Source organism: Venturia canescens, chromosome 7 (genome assembly GCF_019457755.1).
Source record: "Venturia canescens isolate UGA chromosome 7, ASM1945775v1, whole genome shotgun sequence".
Lineage (NCBI taxonomy): Eukaryota > Metazoa > Arthropoda > Insecta > Hymenoptera > Ichneumonidae > Venturia > Venturia canescens.
The window spans coordinates 16,707,178-16,724,095 of record NC_057427.1 but is presented as its reverse complement, the minus strand read 5'-3'; the positions used below and the strand labels follow the sequence as shown (position 1 = coordinate 16,724,095).

The 16,918-nt window shown below is 45.7% G+C and overlaps 2 protein-coding genes across 2 annotated transcripts; both read right to left on the bottom strand.

The window, feature by feature from the left end:
* Window positions 1–479: 479 nt before the first annotated feature.
* Window positions 480–1,220, bottom strand: LOC122413322 (uncharacterized). Its single transcript, XM_043423602.1, has one exon. It carries the CDS (start codon window positions 1,215–1,217, stop codon window positions 546–548), a length of 672 nt encoding a protein of 223 aa, XP_043279537.1. The 5' UTR covers window positions 1,218–1,220; the 3' UTR covers window positions 480–545.
* A 75-nt stretch (window positions 1,221–1,295) lies between these two features.
* On the bottom strand, window positions 1,296–5,636 carry LOC122413209 (uncharacterized). Its single transcript, XM_043423389.1, has one exon. The coding sequence runs from the start codon at window positions 5,634–5,636 to the stop codon at window positions 1,296–1,298; it is 4,341 nt and encodes a 1,446-aa protein (XP_043279324.1).
* Window positions 5,637–16,918: the final 11,282 nt, after the last annotated feature.

Sequence of the window (16,918 nt, the reverse complement as noted above, 5' to 3'; positions counted from 1 at the left end):
GGAAGCGTTCCTCCGTACGATGGTGACGTCCAGCGGCGCTGACGGTCGTCGTATTTGTGCAGCGTCGCTCTTGGAGGGCGAGTGAGGCGATACTTTAGTCCAGTGATCGGAACCAGTTTCCACGCTGGAGGAGCGGTCTCGAGTGGTGAGGCTGCCGTCGTGGATGGCGATGCTAGCATGAGCTAGGCAAAGGTTAGTCTCTCGGAACGATACAATGAGTATTGTAGCCCAGAGAGGGTTCGAATTTGATCCGATGCTAGGTTCGAGCCGTGCCGTATTTATTCTTTCCAGAGGAACTTAGGGCTGACGCGAATCCGATTGCTGAAGCGCCACCCTTCGGCGGCTCATTGAGCTGAGCGCGAATCCTCGAGCTGAGCAGCCGCGTAGCGGGGATCGAGGGAACCGTGGCGATCGCGCGCGCGCGCGCTAGATCGCGAGAGAGCTGGGAGAGCGATTGAGTCGGGAGGTGCCGCCCCGAATCGTGGATCGCGCGAACCTCGTGGCTCACTCGTCGGTATCTCCCTCTCTCTCGGCGGCGCAGTGTATTATGAACATTCCGCCCGCCTTGCCACTGGCCGTGGCAATGAGGTGGCATCAGCTTCGCTGTTGGGTCCAGGCAGAAGGACTAGTTTCACGATTGGTCGCGTGAATTCGCTTGTTGCTGTTTTGACAGTTGCTGTGCGAATGAGGCCGTTGTCCCCGGCGTGCACGGCCTTTACTCTTCCGCGCAGCCATCTGGAAGGGGGGTTTTGTTCATTCCGTATGAGGCAGAGTCGCCCTACTTGGATGTCTTGGGATGCTGAGTGCCATTTTGTTCTTTGGTTGAGTTCGTTCAGATATTCCTTGTGCCATCGATTCCAACAATCATCTCTCATCTTCGTGATGTGTTCCCACTTGGAATGATAGTTGATGTCGAGCTTTGCTGGCTCCGGGAGGGCCGTTAGGGCTGAGCCGATTAGGAAGTGACCGGGAGTCAGTATGTTCAGATCATCTGGGTCGTCGCTCATTGCGCAGAGCGGTCTTGAGTTGAGACAGGCTTCTATTTGAGCTAGGAGGGTGGACATTTCTTCGAATGTCAAAAGCGTCTCCCCGATCGTTCGGCGTAAATGATGTTTTGTTGACTTTACTGCAGCTTCCCAGATGCCTCCGAAGTGTGGTGAGGCAGGTGGGTTGAAGTGCCATTGAATTCTTTCGGTGGCAGCGTGCTCTGCGATCATCCTGCCGTCTCTGCTGCTGGCGGCGAAGAGTCTTTGGAGCTCTCTGTCGGCTCCGATGAAGTTGGTGCCTTGGTCGCTCTAGATTTCGGAGCATGGACCTCGGCGTGAAATGAAGCGCCGTAGGACTGCGAGGAATGCCTCCGATGAGTAGTCTGACGCTGCATCGAGGTGTATGGCTCGAGTGCTGAGGCAGACGAAGATCGCTATAAATCCTTTCATACTTTTTCTTCCTCTGCCCGGAGCGGTTTTCAGGTGGATTGGTCCGGCGTAATCGACTCCACTATATTGAAAGGGCCGAGCTTGCGTTACTCGTTGTTTGGGCAAGTTGGCCATTTGTTGTGTTTGCGTGGTTCCTTTCCACCGGACGCATGTTGGGCACCGGTGGATGATTGTCTTGGTTACTCTCCGCCCTTGGGGAATCCAAAATCGTTGACGAATTGCTGCGAGAGTGAGTTGCGTTCCTCCATGCAGCATTCTTCTGTGTGTGGCCTCGGTGAGTAATTCTGTGAATCGTGAATGCGGCGGCAGGATTATTGGGTGCTTCCCACTGTAGGGCATATTTGCGTGGCGAAGTCTTCCGCCTGTGCGCAGCACGCCATCATGATCTATGAATGGAGTGAGTCGGATTAGCTGACTTTTCGTTTTTATGTTTTGTCCTGAGCGTATTTGATGTAGCTCGTGTTGAAAGTGCGACGCTTGGGTGTTCTTTATCCATAGTAATTCAGTTGCTTCGAGTTCCATGGCTGTTAGAGGCCCTGCTGTAGTAGGGTCGTTTGTTTTGCGGGCTCTCACTTTACTGGTCCACCGGCGACACCATGCCGACACTCTAAGCAGTCTGTTGTAGTTCGAAAACTGCTTGAGCAGTGGATTAATCTTGATTTGGAGAGGCGCCGTTGTCGTGAGCGTGTGATACCGTGTCTCCGGGAGTTCTCGTGACTCTATGAACTCCCCGGATGCCCAGGATGATGCTCTGTGTCTTAGAAATGCTGGGCCAGTCCACCACAGGGGGTGTTGCAGCAGCTCGGATGGCGAGATTCCTCGTGACGCGCAGTCAGCGGGGTTTTCTTTGCCGCTGATGTGGTGCCAAGAGGCCTCTGGGAGCTGAATTTGTATTTCTGACACTCGGTTCGCGACGTAAGTGGTCCACCTCGTTGGGTGCCCTTGTATCCAGCCCAGCACGATAGTTGAGTCGGTCCAAAGATGGATCTTGACTTCTTGGTTCAGAGTTGTTTTTGTGTGATGGACTAATTTTACGAGAAGTTGGGCTCCGCACAGCTCTAGTCTCGGTAGCGACACTTGTTTGAGTGGCGCCACTTTGCTTTTGGCAGCGACGAGAGTGATTTTTGGGTCCCCAGTGGTGGATGTTGTGCGAATGTATACCACTGCGGCGTAGGCTCTCTCTGAAGCGTCCGAAAATCCGTGTATTTCCAGGTCGGTTGCGTTCCTGTCCCACAGCGGCCGACTGATTCTGATGTTGGCCAGATTTGGCCATTGGGCGTAGAACGCTTTCCAATCTTGAGTGAGGGTTGCCGGAAGATGATCATCCCACTGGACATTTAACAGCCATGTTGACTGGATCGTTATTTTTGCGCGTGTTGTTACTGGAGTGATCCAACCGAGCGGGTCGAAGAGCTGGGCAGTGGCTGAGAGAATGGACCTCTTCGTCGGGTTGTCTTGGTCGGAAATTTTCACCGTGTACGCGAAAGAATCATCGACTGGGTCCCATTTGAGTCCTAGCGTCTGATGGATTGATTCGTTAGGCATCCATTGCAGGCTTGCCGCGTTTGCTCTTTCTTGTGGTGGAATGGCCTCTAACAACTCTGCTGAATTGCTTACCCATTTTCTTAGAGGGAAACCGCCTGCCTTGCAGATCCCAATTAGTTCCTGTTTTAACGCTGCTAGTTCGGTGATATTGTCTGCCCCCGTGAGAATGTCATCTACGTAGATAGCGTCGCGGAGAGCTCTTGATCCTCGTGGGAAGTTGTTTTGCTCGTCATCCGCTAGTTGTTTTATGCATCTCAGCGCTAGGAATGGGGCGCAGGCGAGTCCGTACGTCACTGTGTTGAGTTGGTATTCCTTGATTTCTTGGGAGGAATCGTGCCGCCATAGTATGCGCTGCCTTGGTCTGTCGTCTGGGTGAACCAGGATTTGGCGGTACATTTTTTCGATGTCCGCAGCGATGACGAACTGATGCTTGCGCCATTTGAGGAGGATGTCTGAGAGCGCCGGAAGTAGATTCATCCCCGGGTTTAGGTAGTCGTTTAGTGCTTTGCCGGTTGATGTGCGCCACGATCCATTGAACACCACTCGTAGTTTTGTGGTGCTGCTTGATTCGCGCCATACACCGTGGTGAGGCAAATAGCAAGCGTCTGTGGGGTTTGACTCCGTTGGGGATACTTCGCTCATGTGTTTCATCTGTTCATATGTGAGCATGAACTCTCGATAGAGTGCCTCAAACTTCGCATTTCCCTTGAATCGCTTCTCGGTGCTGGCCAAGGCGCTCGCGGCTCCTTTTCGGGAGCTACTTAGGTCCGGGGGATGCTGCAGCAGGGGGAGGCGAACCATGTATCTGCCGTCCTTTTGTCGAGAGTGACTTGATGCGAAGTCTGCTTCGCATTGTGACTCTTCGTTTGTAATGCTGTTTGACGAGATTTCTTCTTGTTCCCAGAACTTTCGTACGAGGTGAGTGAGGTCCTCAGCCTGCCTGATGTGCAGGGTGGTGGTGGACGAGTGATTTTTATTTTGTCCCGCTATCCCGGTTAGAATCCACCCGAAGATTGTTTCGTGGGCCACGGGCTCGAGCCTTGAGCCTTTCCGAAGCCCTCTTAAGATGATGCTGGAGTAGACGTCAGCGCCGAGGAGGAGGTCGATAGTGTCGCTCTTGAAGAAACTCGGATCTGCGAGAGGTAAATTGGCTACGTGCTTCCACGTTGAGTTAAGCGTTTTGATTTGGCCTGAATATGTAGTTATCTCATGAAGTATTAGGACGTTTGCCTTGAGGTGCCGGTTGAATCGTTTGGCGTGCATTTCGATTGTGGTTTTTCCTCGGCTACGCCCTGCATCCAGTCCGCCGACTCCACAGATTACGTGGTTGCTTCGTTTGCGCGGTAGATGTAACTTCTGAATGAGTCGTTCCGTGGCTAGACTGACTTCTGAGCCTTGATCTATGAGTGCTCTGATACAGTGCTCCTGCCCGTTTTTATCTTTCACGAGTACTCTGGCTGTGGCTAATAAGACGGGGGCATGCTGGTCGTCTACCTGTCCAATTACGTGGGAGGTAATCGCCGAGCGTGGAGCGGGCTCGTTTCGATGTAATGCTTCATGCAGGGTCGTATGGTGCTTCTCTGAGCAGGTGTTGCATACCTTTGGATTTTTGCACTCGGCTACTTTGTGTCGTCCGAGGCAATTGACGCAAGCGTTCTTTTGCTCGATGAATCTTAGGCGCTGAGCTGCGTCCTTTCCTTTGTAGTCTGGACAGATTAGGATGAAGTGGCTCTGCTTGCAACTTAGGCATTCATTGTATTTTTTTGCTTGAGTGCAATGAGTTTTTGTCTTCCGAGGGTGATTGCCTTTCGATGAAGAGCTCGAGGCAGACGGGTTTAGTGCTTCGAGCATCTGGAGTCGTTTCTCGAGAAACGTCTTCAACGTTTCATAGGTCGGCGTTTCTTTCGAGTCATTAATAGCGCTTTCCCACTCCCGTCGCGTTCGAGGATCGAGTAGCTCGGTTACTGAAAAAACGAAGAGGTCTTCGGAACTGTCAATCGGTCGTCCGATCCCTTCGAGTACGTTGACTGTTGTTACCATACTATGAAATACTCGTTTGAGTTCTGCGGTGGTTTCTGCAGTCATCTTTGGTTGGTGCGAGAATTTGGTTAAGCAGGAACTTACAAGGAGACGTTTGTTCTCGTAAACGTTCGCCAGTGATTGCCACGCGCGCTGATAGTTTTCCGCGGTGATGGGAATGTTTTTTATTGTAGCTTCGGCTTCTCCTTTGACAGTGCTTTTTAGGTAGTGCAGTTTTTCGACGTCGTGCAGATGATTGTCATTGCCAATCATAGACAGGAATAGATCGCGGAACCGGGGCCAATCTTCATATTCGCCGTTGAATGACGGAAGTTGAATTCGTGGTAGAGACGTGCGTGCTTGGGGTGAGTCCCTGCGCTGCTGAGATATTGTATGGTTCGGTTGATGAGGAAGTTCGGAGATATAGTCGAGGAGAATGCCTCGCTGGTTCATGTAGATTTCTTCCACAGTGCTAGCGAGATCTTGCGTTTTATATTCGAGTTCCTCGATCTCATTGCCGTGTTGAGAGAGTAGAGTTTCGTGTTGTGCTTCGAATTTCTCCCAGTATCGATCGAGGGTGGTCAAGCGGGTTTGAATTGTTCCGGCGGTGATGTTCGCTTGCCCAAGCTTCCTCATGTTCTCAATGATTCTTGCGATTCGACCATGCAAGTCGAGTTGACTGCGAATTAGATCCTCTATCCTTGCTCGTGGAGTAGTGATGTAATCCGGCTGGCACGCAGGATCCGGCTCGAAGGACCAATGATTAAATCAATAGCGATGCGGAACGAGCGAGGATGGCTTTCTTCGCTGAGAACCAGCGTATCGATGGGCGGCTGATGTTTGATGAGTTGATTGAGAGCGAGGGGCGCTAGTAAATGAGACGGACTTGTGTTTTAATCAATTTTCAAGGAGGTGGAACACCTCATTTATTAACAATGTTGTTATTGTGATCAGTTCGATCGGTTACAATTAGGCTTTCTCGCCACAGTAGAGGAGGGAGAGTTTTGGTGACTCGCCACCTCGATCCTTCCAAGGAGATGGCTGGAATGGGACAGGGCGGAGAGCCGATCTCTTCCTCGTCGAGCGGTGTTAGCGGCTCTGGCCCCGGCAGTTCTGGGGCTCGAGCTGGAGCTCTGGCTGCTGCTGGAGAGGGCTCCCACTCACTATCGGAGCTGAGGTCCGCTTGGATCCCTCTGTGTACTCTGCAAGCCGGCCTGGTTTGCGTGCTGGTCGAGGTGCACTCTCGAGGAGAGTCAGGCAGAGGCGACAGGCAGGGAAGCGTTCCTCCGTACGATGGTGACGTCCAGCGGCGCTGACGGTCGTCGTATTTGTGCAGCGTCGCTCTTGGAGGGCGAGTGAGGCGATACTTTAGTCCAGTGATCGGAACCAGTTTCCACGCTGGAGGAGCGGTCTCGAGTGGTGAGGCTGCCGTCGTGGATGGCGATGCTAGCATGAGCTAGGCAAAGGTTAGTCTCTCGGAACGATACAATGAGTATTGTAGCCCAGAGAGGGTTCGAATTTGATCCGATGCTAGGTTCGAGCCGTGCCGTATTTATTCTTTCCAGAGGAACTTAGGGCTGACGCGAATCCGATTGCTGAAGCGCCACCCTTCGGCGGCTCATTGAGCTGAGCGCGAATCCTCGAGCTGAGCAGCCGCGTAGCGGGGATCGAGGGAACCGTGGCGATCGCGCGCGCGCGCTAGATCGCGAGAGAGCTGGGAGAGCGATTGAGTCGGGAGGTGCCGCCCCGAATCGTGGATCGCGCGAACCTCGTGGCTCACTCGTCGGTATCTCCCTCTCTCTCGGCGGCGCAGTGTATTATGAACAGTTCGTTTAATTGTTCAATTTTATCCACAAATTTCACCCATCTGTATTGTTTACCAAATCATTATATAACAGGGCCCCTCTTATTTTATTGGGGGATCGGTGTTTTTCACACTCGTTCATACAATTCTAATTAATTATTGTTTTCATAGTAAATTTAAACAATTGTCTCTTCCCGAGCTTCCGATTGAAAACCATGCACGCCAAGCTTGTGTGTAATGTTGAAAATGAATTTGTGCAGTTCATCGTATAGATACAATGCATGCACTTGTACGCGTAAACTGTTTTAAGTTTATAACCCGTGCTAGCATAAAAACAGATGATAATCTCTTAATAATTGCAGAATCATTCGAGAAACCTTTGTTGCTCTGTGACGTTTGCTGGAAAATTTTTATGAATAAGTGAGGGATTAGGGCTAAAAGTGTACACGAATGAATTCCACAAGAACCTTAATTCATTCACTGTACTTGGCTACGTTAGAAAATGATCTCATTTTTTTTTTATTTCCAAAATTCAGAATTCCTACAGGAAACGTAATTCATTCACTGTATATGTTACAATAGATCTCATATTTTTTCACAGTTAAACATTTTTTTAAATTTATTTATTGACAATGCGAATATAGAAAATCATTTAAAACGACGGTCACGACCTTTTTTGTATACCTATATATTTCCGTGTCTGACATTTCTATTATGTGCATGAAATAATGAGGTTCGAACGCCGTCAGTGTCCAAGTTGACCTAACATCGTGAACATAGATGACACCTATATATATTGTGATCGTGATCGTGATGTGAAAGCTCACTGATTTTAGTGCGCAGTTACTGTGTTAGTGGTATTTTAATTCAATAATCATTTAGTAATCTTACATTTTTTATATACTAAAGATATCATGAGCATGATATTGTGTTAGTGGTGTTTTGAACTCAAATTCGAATTCTATTTTTTTGAGAAGTGCTGGTGAGAATGCGGATGTGAAATTGTACTTAGGTCGACGGCTCCATGGTTTTCGATGTCCAGGACGACGGATCCATGGTTTTCGATGTCTAGGTCGACGGCTTCATGGTTTTCGATGTCTAGGTATATTTCTCCATGGTTTTTGATGTCTCGGTATATTTCTCCATGGTTTCCGATGTCTAGGTCGACGGGTCCATGGTTTCCGATGTCTATGTCGACGGCTTCATGGTTTTCGATGTCTAGGTATATTTCTCCATGGTTTTTGATGTCTCGGTATATTTCTCCATGGTTTCCGATGTCTAGGTCGACGGGTCCATAGTTTCCGATGTCTATGTTGACGGCTTCATGGTTTTCGATGTCTAGGTATATTTCTCCATGGTCTTCGATATCTAGGCATACTTCTCCATGGTTTCCGATGTCTAGGTCGACGGGTCCATGGTTTCCGATGTCTATGTCGACGGCTTCATGGTTTTCGATGTCTAGGTATATTTCTCCATGGTTCTCCATGTCTAGATTGACGGGTTCATGGTTCTCCATGTCTAGATTGACGGGTTCATGGTTTCCGATGTCTAGGTAGACGGCTTCATGGTTTTCGATGTCTAGGTATATTTCTCCATGGTTTTCGATATCTAGGCATATTTCTCCATGGTTTCCGATGTCTAGGTCGACGGGTCCATAGTTTCCGATGTCTATGTTGACGGCTTCATGGTTTTCGATGTCTAGGTATATTTCTCCATGGTCTTCGATATCTAGGCATATTTCTCCATGGTTTCCGATGTCTAGGTCGACGGGTCCATGGTTTCCGATGTCTATGTCGACGGCTTCATGGTTTTCGATGTCTAGGTATATTTCTCCATGGTTTTTGATGTCTTGGTATATTTCTCCATGGTTCTCCATGTCTAGGTTGACGGGTTCATGGTTTCCGATGTCTAGGTAGACGGCTTCATGGTTTTCGATGTCTAGGTATATTTCTCCATGGTTTTCGATATCTAGGCATATTTCTCCATGGTTTCCGATGTCTAGGTCGACGGGTCCATAGTTTCCGATGTCTATGTCGACGGCTTTATGGTTTTCGATGTCTAGGTATATTTCTTCATGGTTTTCGATATCAAGGCATATTTCTCCATGGTTTCCGATGTCTAGGTCGACGGGTCCATGGTTTCCGATGTCTATGTCGACGGCTTCATGGTTTTCGATGTCTAGGTATATTTCTCCATGGTTTTTGATGTCTCGGTATATTTCTCCATGGTTTTCGATGTCTAGGTATATTTCTCCATGGTTTTCGACGTCTAAGTATATTTCTCCATGGTTTTTGATGTCTAGGTATATTTCTCCATGGTTTTCGATGTCTAGGTATATTTCTCCATGGTTTTCAATGTCTAGGTCGACGAGTCCATGGTTTCCGATGTCTATGTCGACGGCTTCATGGTTTTCGATGTCTAGGCATATTTCTCCATGGTTTTTGATGTCTCGGTATATTTCTCCATGGTTCTCTATGTCTAGGTTGACGGGTTCATGGTTTCCGATGTCTAGGTAGACGGCTTCATGGTTTTCGATGTCTAGGTATATTTCTCCATGGTTTTCGATATCTAGGCATATTTTTCCATGGTTTCCGATGTCTAGGTCGACGGGTCCATAGTTTCCGATGTCTATGTTGACGGCTTCATGGTTTTCGATGTCTAGGTATATTTCTCCATGGTTTTCGATATCAAGGCATATTTCTCCATGGTTTCCGATGTCTAGGTCGACGGGTCCATGGTTTCCGATGTCCATGTCGACGGCTTCATGGATTTTGATGTCTAGGTATATTTCTCCATGGTTTTCGATGTCAAGGCATATTCCCCATGGTTTTCGATGTCTAGGTCGACGGGTCCATAGTTTCCGATGTCTATGTCGACGGCTTCATGGTTTTCGATGTCAAGGCATATTCCTCCATGGTTTTCGATGTCTAGCTCGACGGGTCCATCGTTTCCGATGTCTAGGTCGACGGATCCATGGTTTCCGATGTCTAGTTCGACGGATCCATGGTTTTCGATATTGACAGGTCGACAGCTCTATAGCTTTCGATGGCTAGGTCGACTCTTCTGATTTTCGAAATTATGAAAATCTGACATCGGAATTGTGCTCAGCAGTCACAAAAACTCTCGAGAAATAATTTCAGGTTAATGGGATTGATTTTAAGAAAGTCCTTCAAGATATTATATTTGACACTTTAAATTTTTGAAATTTTAAACATTCGACATCAGATTTCTGCTCAGCGATCCCGGAAACCTTTCAGTAACAAGTTTCGGGCCAATTGCATTGTTGTTCAAGAAATCATTCGAAATATCAGATTCATCACTTCGAATTTTTGAAATTTTGAAAAGTCGGCGGCAGATTCATGTTCAGCGACACCTCTGAATAACAAGTTTCAGGCCAGTTGGATCAATTTTTCAAAAAGTGGTTTGGAATATAAGATCCGCCATTTTGAGTTTTCGAAATCTAGGAAATCTGATACTGGAATTGCGCTCAGCAGCCCCAAAAACCCCCGATCTCCATAAATCTATCGTATTCCATGTCTAAATTGTATCGCTCATTATCGATAAATATATAATCATTTAACAACATTGTGGGCGAATTGACGAAGAACGATCTGGTCTTCATCGATTGACCAAAAACTTTTTATTTAATGGACGTACAAGCTAAAGGATTATCAAAACCAACCGATTGAGGGTGAGTAGTAAGGCTATACCAGTTCTAACTCAGGGATCTCAGGGGGGAGCGGGGACGGGGGAGCGCGGGGACCGTTGCGGGGCTGCATGGTATGTGGAGGGGCAAGGTTCTCGGACAGCGGGGGTGCGGCGGCACTTTGATGACAAAAGATTGCCGCACTTCTCGAATGACTGATTTATGTTTCCGGTGTGATCATCAGATTGCATTGGACGGAATTTTCTTTTGAAAAAGTGACCTGCTCTTTTCGAAAATGATCTCAATTATCGGACCAAAGCACTACTCTAATGACAAATTTATGTGTCCTACATATTTTTGCATTCCTGAGATGGTGCCAGTTTCCATGAGATTTCTTTTTCAAAATGCCCCTCCCCCGACTTTTCACTTGAGACTTGTATCTTTGAAAAAATATATTGTTATTCCAAGAATTGCACGTCACACGACGTCTAATGATAAATGTCCAGTGTTACATATCTCTACATTCCTGAGACGGCGCAAGATCCGACGAGATTTCTTTTTCAAAATGCACCTGCCCTTCCCCGAACTTTTGACTTGAGAGTTGTTTGAATGTTTTCCGAGAAAAAAAAAATTTTCACATCGAACGCTTATTCTGAAAGTAAACGTCGCGATGGAAAGGTGTGCTAGTATGTATGCTATCCATCCAGCAAAAGATCCATCGACATTAACGGAAAATGAACTTGAGTCATTGCCGAAGGCTTTGCTTTTAAAGTACTATAGTAATTCTATTCCTACGTTATGGAATCGTTTACCCAAGTATTTGCAGTGTGATGCTGATGTGCAATCATATCAATTGTGTTTCGATCATTTCAATCAACCCTGGGTGCGAACTCATGTTGATTCAGCTAGACCCAGACGTAGAAATTGTGAAAAGTGCTCGATTATGGAACGACTTGTAAACATCTATGGGACTTTACGGATAAAAAATCCCTGTGAGATGACATCGGAGGAGCTCCAAATTATATCTCCTACCGTCTTTAAACAATGTTTTAGTGAATATACAGATATTCTGTGGGATCGTTTACCCGAATATTACAAATCCGATAGTGAGATTGCATTATTACGTCGTTGCGTTGAACATTGGAATGTATCATCGATGGACGATCATATTGACGGTCCGGCTCCGCAACGTCGAAATTGTAGGAAATGCTGTGAACGTGTTTGAACAAGTTTAGAATGCACGTGTTATTAACTTCGGCGGAATCAAAGAGCCTGTACAGAAAAAAGGACCACCTGAAGCGATTGCATCGATTCCAATATAGATCACGTTTGAACCTGTTTGAAAGCGTGTGGAAGGGGATGGTTCAGTTTTGGGGTAGGGATAGATGGAAAAACTACAAATAGCAGAGTCCAGAAGAAAAAAGCATCACTTCACGTCTTCGTAAAGTTGAGTCAAGACTTGCTCTTTAAAGAAAATCTCAAAAAACTATATCCATAATGGAGTTCTCCGCCATCAACAATATCATTGCAAAGTCAGAGTATCTCCCCGCCAAGAAGCTGAAAGAACTCCAAGTCAACGAGGAATATCTCATCTCGGACGTGAGGATAGCAAATACCAAATGGGGAAAAAGATACGTCGCCGAAATCAGGAATGAATTCACCGTATTCCTGCCACCGCGAGTTGTCAAGGCATTCGACCAGAATCCAGCGGTATTCGAGAAACTTCTGGAAACGGCTCATTGTGGACAACTATACATGAAATATCTCGGTGGTGATTGGAACGCTATTGAATTTTCTCAAAGAGATTTCTAATATTCTCAACGCAAAAATGTATATATCTGAATCACCGATGAAATGTATGTTGAAGGAGGAGGAGGAGGAGGAATATTGTATAAATAAAATTACACATTTATGAAAAAATTGTTTTGTTTATTCCAAGATCCCTCTATTACATAATGCATGATATACGTATAACCAGCTTTGCAAAGATTTTACATTCTTCGTTGCACAATTAAATTTCGATTCGTTGGTGTGGTGGTGATGGTCGCATTTCGATGGACTTGTCGGCAGTTTTTTCAACGATGGGCAGTCCAAAGTCTCCAAATCGACAATCTCCGTTGACAGATCCAAAAAGTTCGTCAGCCATAAAGACTTTTCGCAGCCTTTTACGAAGATGGTATGAGCGCCGCGTAAGATAGTTTGAATTATTCCTCTTGCCTCATCGTATGGTATAACACCAAAATCCCATGACAATCCATGAAAATTACGTTCCAGCCATTTGTTTGTCGTTTTATACTTTGTCGGCAGAGAATCCCATGCATACGGTGGTGCTAAGAAAAGTGTGAGAGGTTCAGCATTCTTCACGTCCGCACGAATGATTGAAATTTCTTTGAGTATAAACTCATTGATGGGTCCTTTGAAGCCTTGTAGATCGATGACAAAATCCATGATGACTGTTGGCCGAAGAAGTTGATGGTACGGTTTTATACCAATTTTCTCACCCCACCACTCACAGGATTGTATTCAACGATGCGATCGTGTAGAATAAGGCAGTATGCGCATGTTTGTGCTGGAATATTTGTGCTTGTTTCAAATTCGAGGCGCACATCAACAGGTCCAGACTTGAGAGAATCGTTCTGCTTCGAGCAGTCAATCACAATGAGAGGTGCAAATTTGAGAAAATCCGCCTTTGTAAGCCATGGTTCGGCTTCCTTATTGTAGTACATCGGTTGAAAGTTTGTATACATATCGTACAGTACTGCATACTGATTTTGTTCTATATTCAAATTCATATTACCATAAGGATAACATTGTGAATTCAAGTATAATTTTACATCAGTAACGTTGCAATGATCAAAATTACTCGCATTTTGCCTCTTATTATTCTTTCATCCTGTTTGGAATGCCAGGATCACATATCGAGGTTTTTCCAGCTGCGTTGATGTCTTGACTGACCACACGTGTTTCGATGTCGCCGGTAACATTGGATATTCATACAATTCCCACGTACGAAAACTCATTGGAATTGGGGTATCTTTGGCGATGAATTTCAGCAATTGAATTTTCCGTTTATCCGCCACGGTGACGTATGGAACGAGCCATTCAATTTTCCGTAGTGTAATTTTATAATCTTCAGCGGCTGGTTGAACTATGGCATTATCATCGGAACGTGATCTAGTCAAAATCAATTCGTGCTTTGCATTCACCACCATTTTTCGATAATCTTTAGCAAAACCCAGTAGCATGCTCAGTGGTATGCATACGTCAAAGTTGCCTGCTACGTCTACAATTTGTTTAGTCTCCTCAACATCGAGCCAACCGGTGTTCTCAAGCATTGCACTTCTCGCCGACGAATGAGATGTATATCCTTTGATGAGAGATGTGATTCCCACATTTTTATTACGATCGATTTCAACTGCGTTAAGTTCATAACGCACTTCCTCGAATAAATAACAAATGGCATTGTTGACGAGGCTCGTTGCAGCTAACGCTGCACCATCCGCCTTTGTCAGTTTGCCGCAAATGTGAATTGAACTTTTACTCGGTAGAATTGATAAATCTTGATGCTGGATTGAAATACGTATTTCATCACTATTGTTGTATGTTGACGATGCGTATGGTTGATGAGCATGAACCTCATAATGTATGATGGATTCGTCAAACACGACGGGTGTCTGGATGTTTACGATTTTTTCCTCCATTGCAGGCAGCAGATGCACAACGAGCAAAGCAGATAATTTCTCACACGCGAACTCCACGAATTTTGAGACCCAAACTCTTCAATAGCAGAAGGTTTTGAGGTGTTAGCTCTTTGAGCGTTGATCGACGACTGCTTTCGCGATCCCATGTTGGCTTATTAATATTGCCAATACGATGATTGTAAATTATGCCCATTGAGATTTTATATGAAGTCTTATGGTGATGACTTCACCGCGGAAATTGATCAAATCTCCGTCTTGATCGACAATACGAAGCTGTATATTGTCAATGCGACGAGTTGTGATTGGTAGATAAATGACGCTCGACGGTACTTCGATGATTTTATAGCCGGCCGGTACAGATGGGAAAAATTCGTGAATTGTGTGAACTTTTCGCCCGTTGATGTATGCACCAGTGGTTATGTTACACTCGACTCGAATGGCGTTCACTTTGAGAATGGATACGGGTAGATCGGACACATGTCTTTTATTGGGCTCCAATCGACGCGACGTAAAACCCAGCAAAGGTCCAATCGAATTTTTGGATGTAAAATCAATCGATTGATTACACTCAATTTCACTGCGTAGCGTATAATTATTCGGCTTAAGCTGAATTTGTATGTTTTTAGATGCCAACTCAGTTTTCAAATATTTTTCAATATCTTCAATTTCATAGCTGCCCGTTGGAATGGTCACCACATGATTTCCAACGTGAAATTCATTGCAACCAATGTCGATATTTGGAATCGCATTGAATGTGAGCAGCTCGACGAGTCCAAGAGTATAATTTTTGTCGGGCGATAGTTCGATGGGTGGAAAAAATTGTGCCTCGAGTATGGAGGATGATCCAGTAGTGGTGATCGTCAAACTATCATCCATGATGCTCACAGATTTAGAACTAAACACGCAGCTCCATAATCCTCATTTATATAGTGCATAATTGTCTCGTCGATTTAGTTGTCCACACAAAAATTTCAAGCATAAATGCCCGCATATTATTGTATCGTATTCCTGATACTTTTTATAATTGTATTTCACGCTACCAACATTGAAGTATCTCATGAGTTCGGGTGGAGGTGGGAGATTACCGAAGCTGTCAAAGTATGTGACTCGTTGACCATTCTTTTTATATGCAACCCAGTGTGTCCCAGGGCCCACATTTTCATCCAAATTCACGATTGCTGATTCTTGCTTGAGTGGTCTATTTTCAGGCAAAGTGTCACGCATGAAAACCCCACGAAAGTTACGAATTTTCATGGCTCTCGCATACTTTAGCAGATCGATGTCGGTGAGTGGTTGATGTGGTAGCGTGATTATACGTTTTTTGTCCCGAGGTAAAGACCCAAAGCCTGTTTGTATGGTTTCAGATGTAAACCTTTACCCAAAGCGATGGCCTCGAGTGTTCGGTTGTGACGTTTACTTTCCTCCAATTCCTTTTTAGCCGCTTGAGCAGCATTTACAGCTTTGACTATTGCAGCACTTCCACCAGACAGTGCACCAACGGCGCTAAGGCTGGCAAAGATGGGTACGAGGAAGGGCAATAAACCGCCGATTTTGCGAGGTACAGGTAGAACCCGAGGCGTGCGTACTTTAACACCTTTAACACTGGCACGCGCACCTTTCAATGCTGACATGACGATTTCACGGGGGTCACCACTACGAACCATGGCTTTCTTTGCAGCACTGATGATCTTTTTCAGGCAAACACTTTTTTTGGTCTTTTTCGTCACTCCTTTCATACCTAGACCAAATTTCTTTTTCGCCTTCATAATGTTTGTCACGGCCCAAGCACTTGCTCTTTCACCAAGACTTGCGTCTTTCGAGGTTACACGTTGCCAGGCTTGTTCAGCCAAAATTTTATCCGCCAGATGTCGTGCTTCCAAGTTTTCACGATTTTTCGAATATGCGATATCGTGTTCTTTACACGCAGCGTCCAGCGCGTTTATACCAGGATCACCACGAGCAAGACGTTTGATCAATTTCGTACCGGGTCCACAATATTGATATCCCGGTAGATGTAGTTCCACGGGGAGATTGTTGATTATACTGTTTACCAAACCTTTACCAGGTTTATCATGTACAATCATCACTCTGCAGTGGTTACGACTCGACTGACTATTCCAACATTATAAAGTTGCATTTATATCATTTTTTCAATCAGTCGCATACGAGATGAAGTCGAAGAAACAAGTTTCGAGCGGTCAACTCCCCATAATAAATTTCGATGAATTTATTGTTAGAGCGGGTAGTGTGAAGAAGCGTCATGGAAACTTACTACCTAACAGCATTCGAGCCGTATTTTGTGGCCCCTTGAATTGTGGAAAAACGAATGCCTTACTCACGCTCCTAATACATTCAAATGGTTTGAGATTTGAGAATATATATCTATACTCGAAATCGTTGAAGCAGCCAAAATACCGATTGCTTGAGCAAATGCTTAAACCTGTGGAAGGAGTGGAATTTTTTCAATTTAACGAGCATGAACAAGTTGTGGCACCTAGTGAAGCTCGCCCAAACTCCATATTCATCTTTGACGATATAACGTGTGAGGAACAGAATAACGTGAGAGCATTTTTTTCCATGGGAAGACACGAGATTGTGGATAGTTTTTATCTATGTCAGACGTATACTCGTATTCCGAAACATCTCGTGAGAGACAATGCAAATTTTATAGTGCTATTCAACCAAGATGATATGAACCTCAAGCATGTATTGTGATGTGACAATTCGACCCGCCACTCGTACGAATCGTGTCGACCAGTGGACCGGG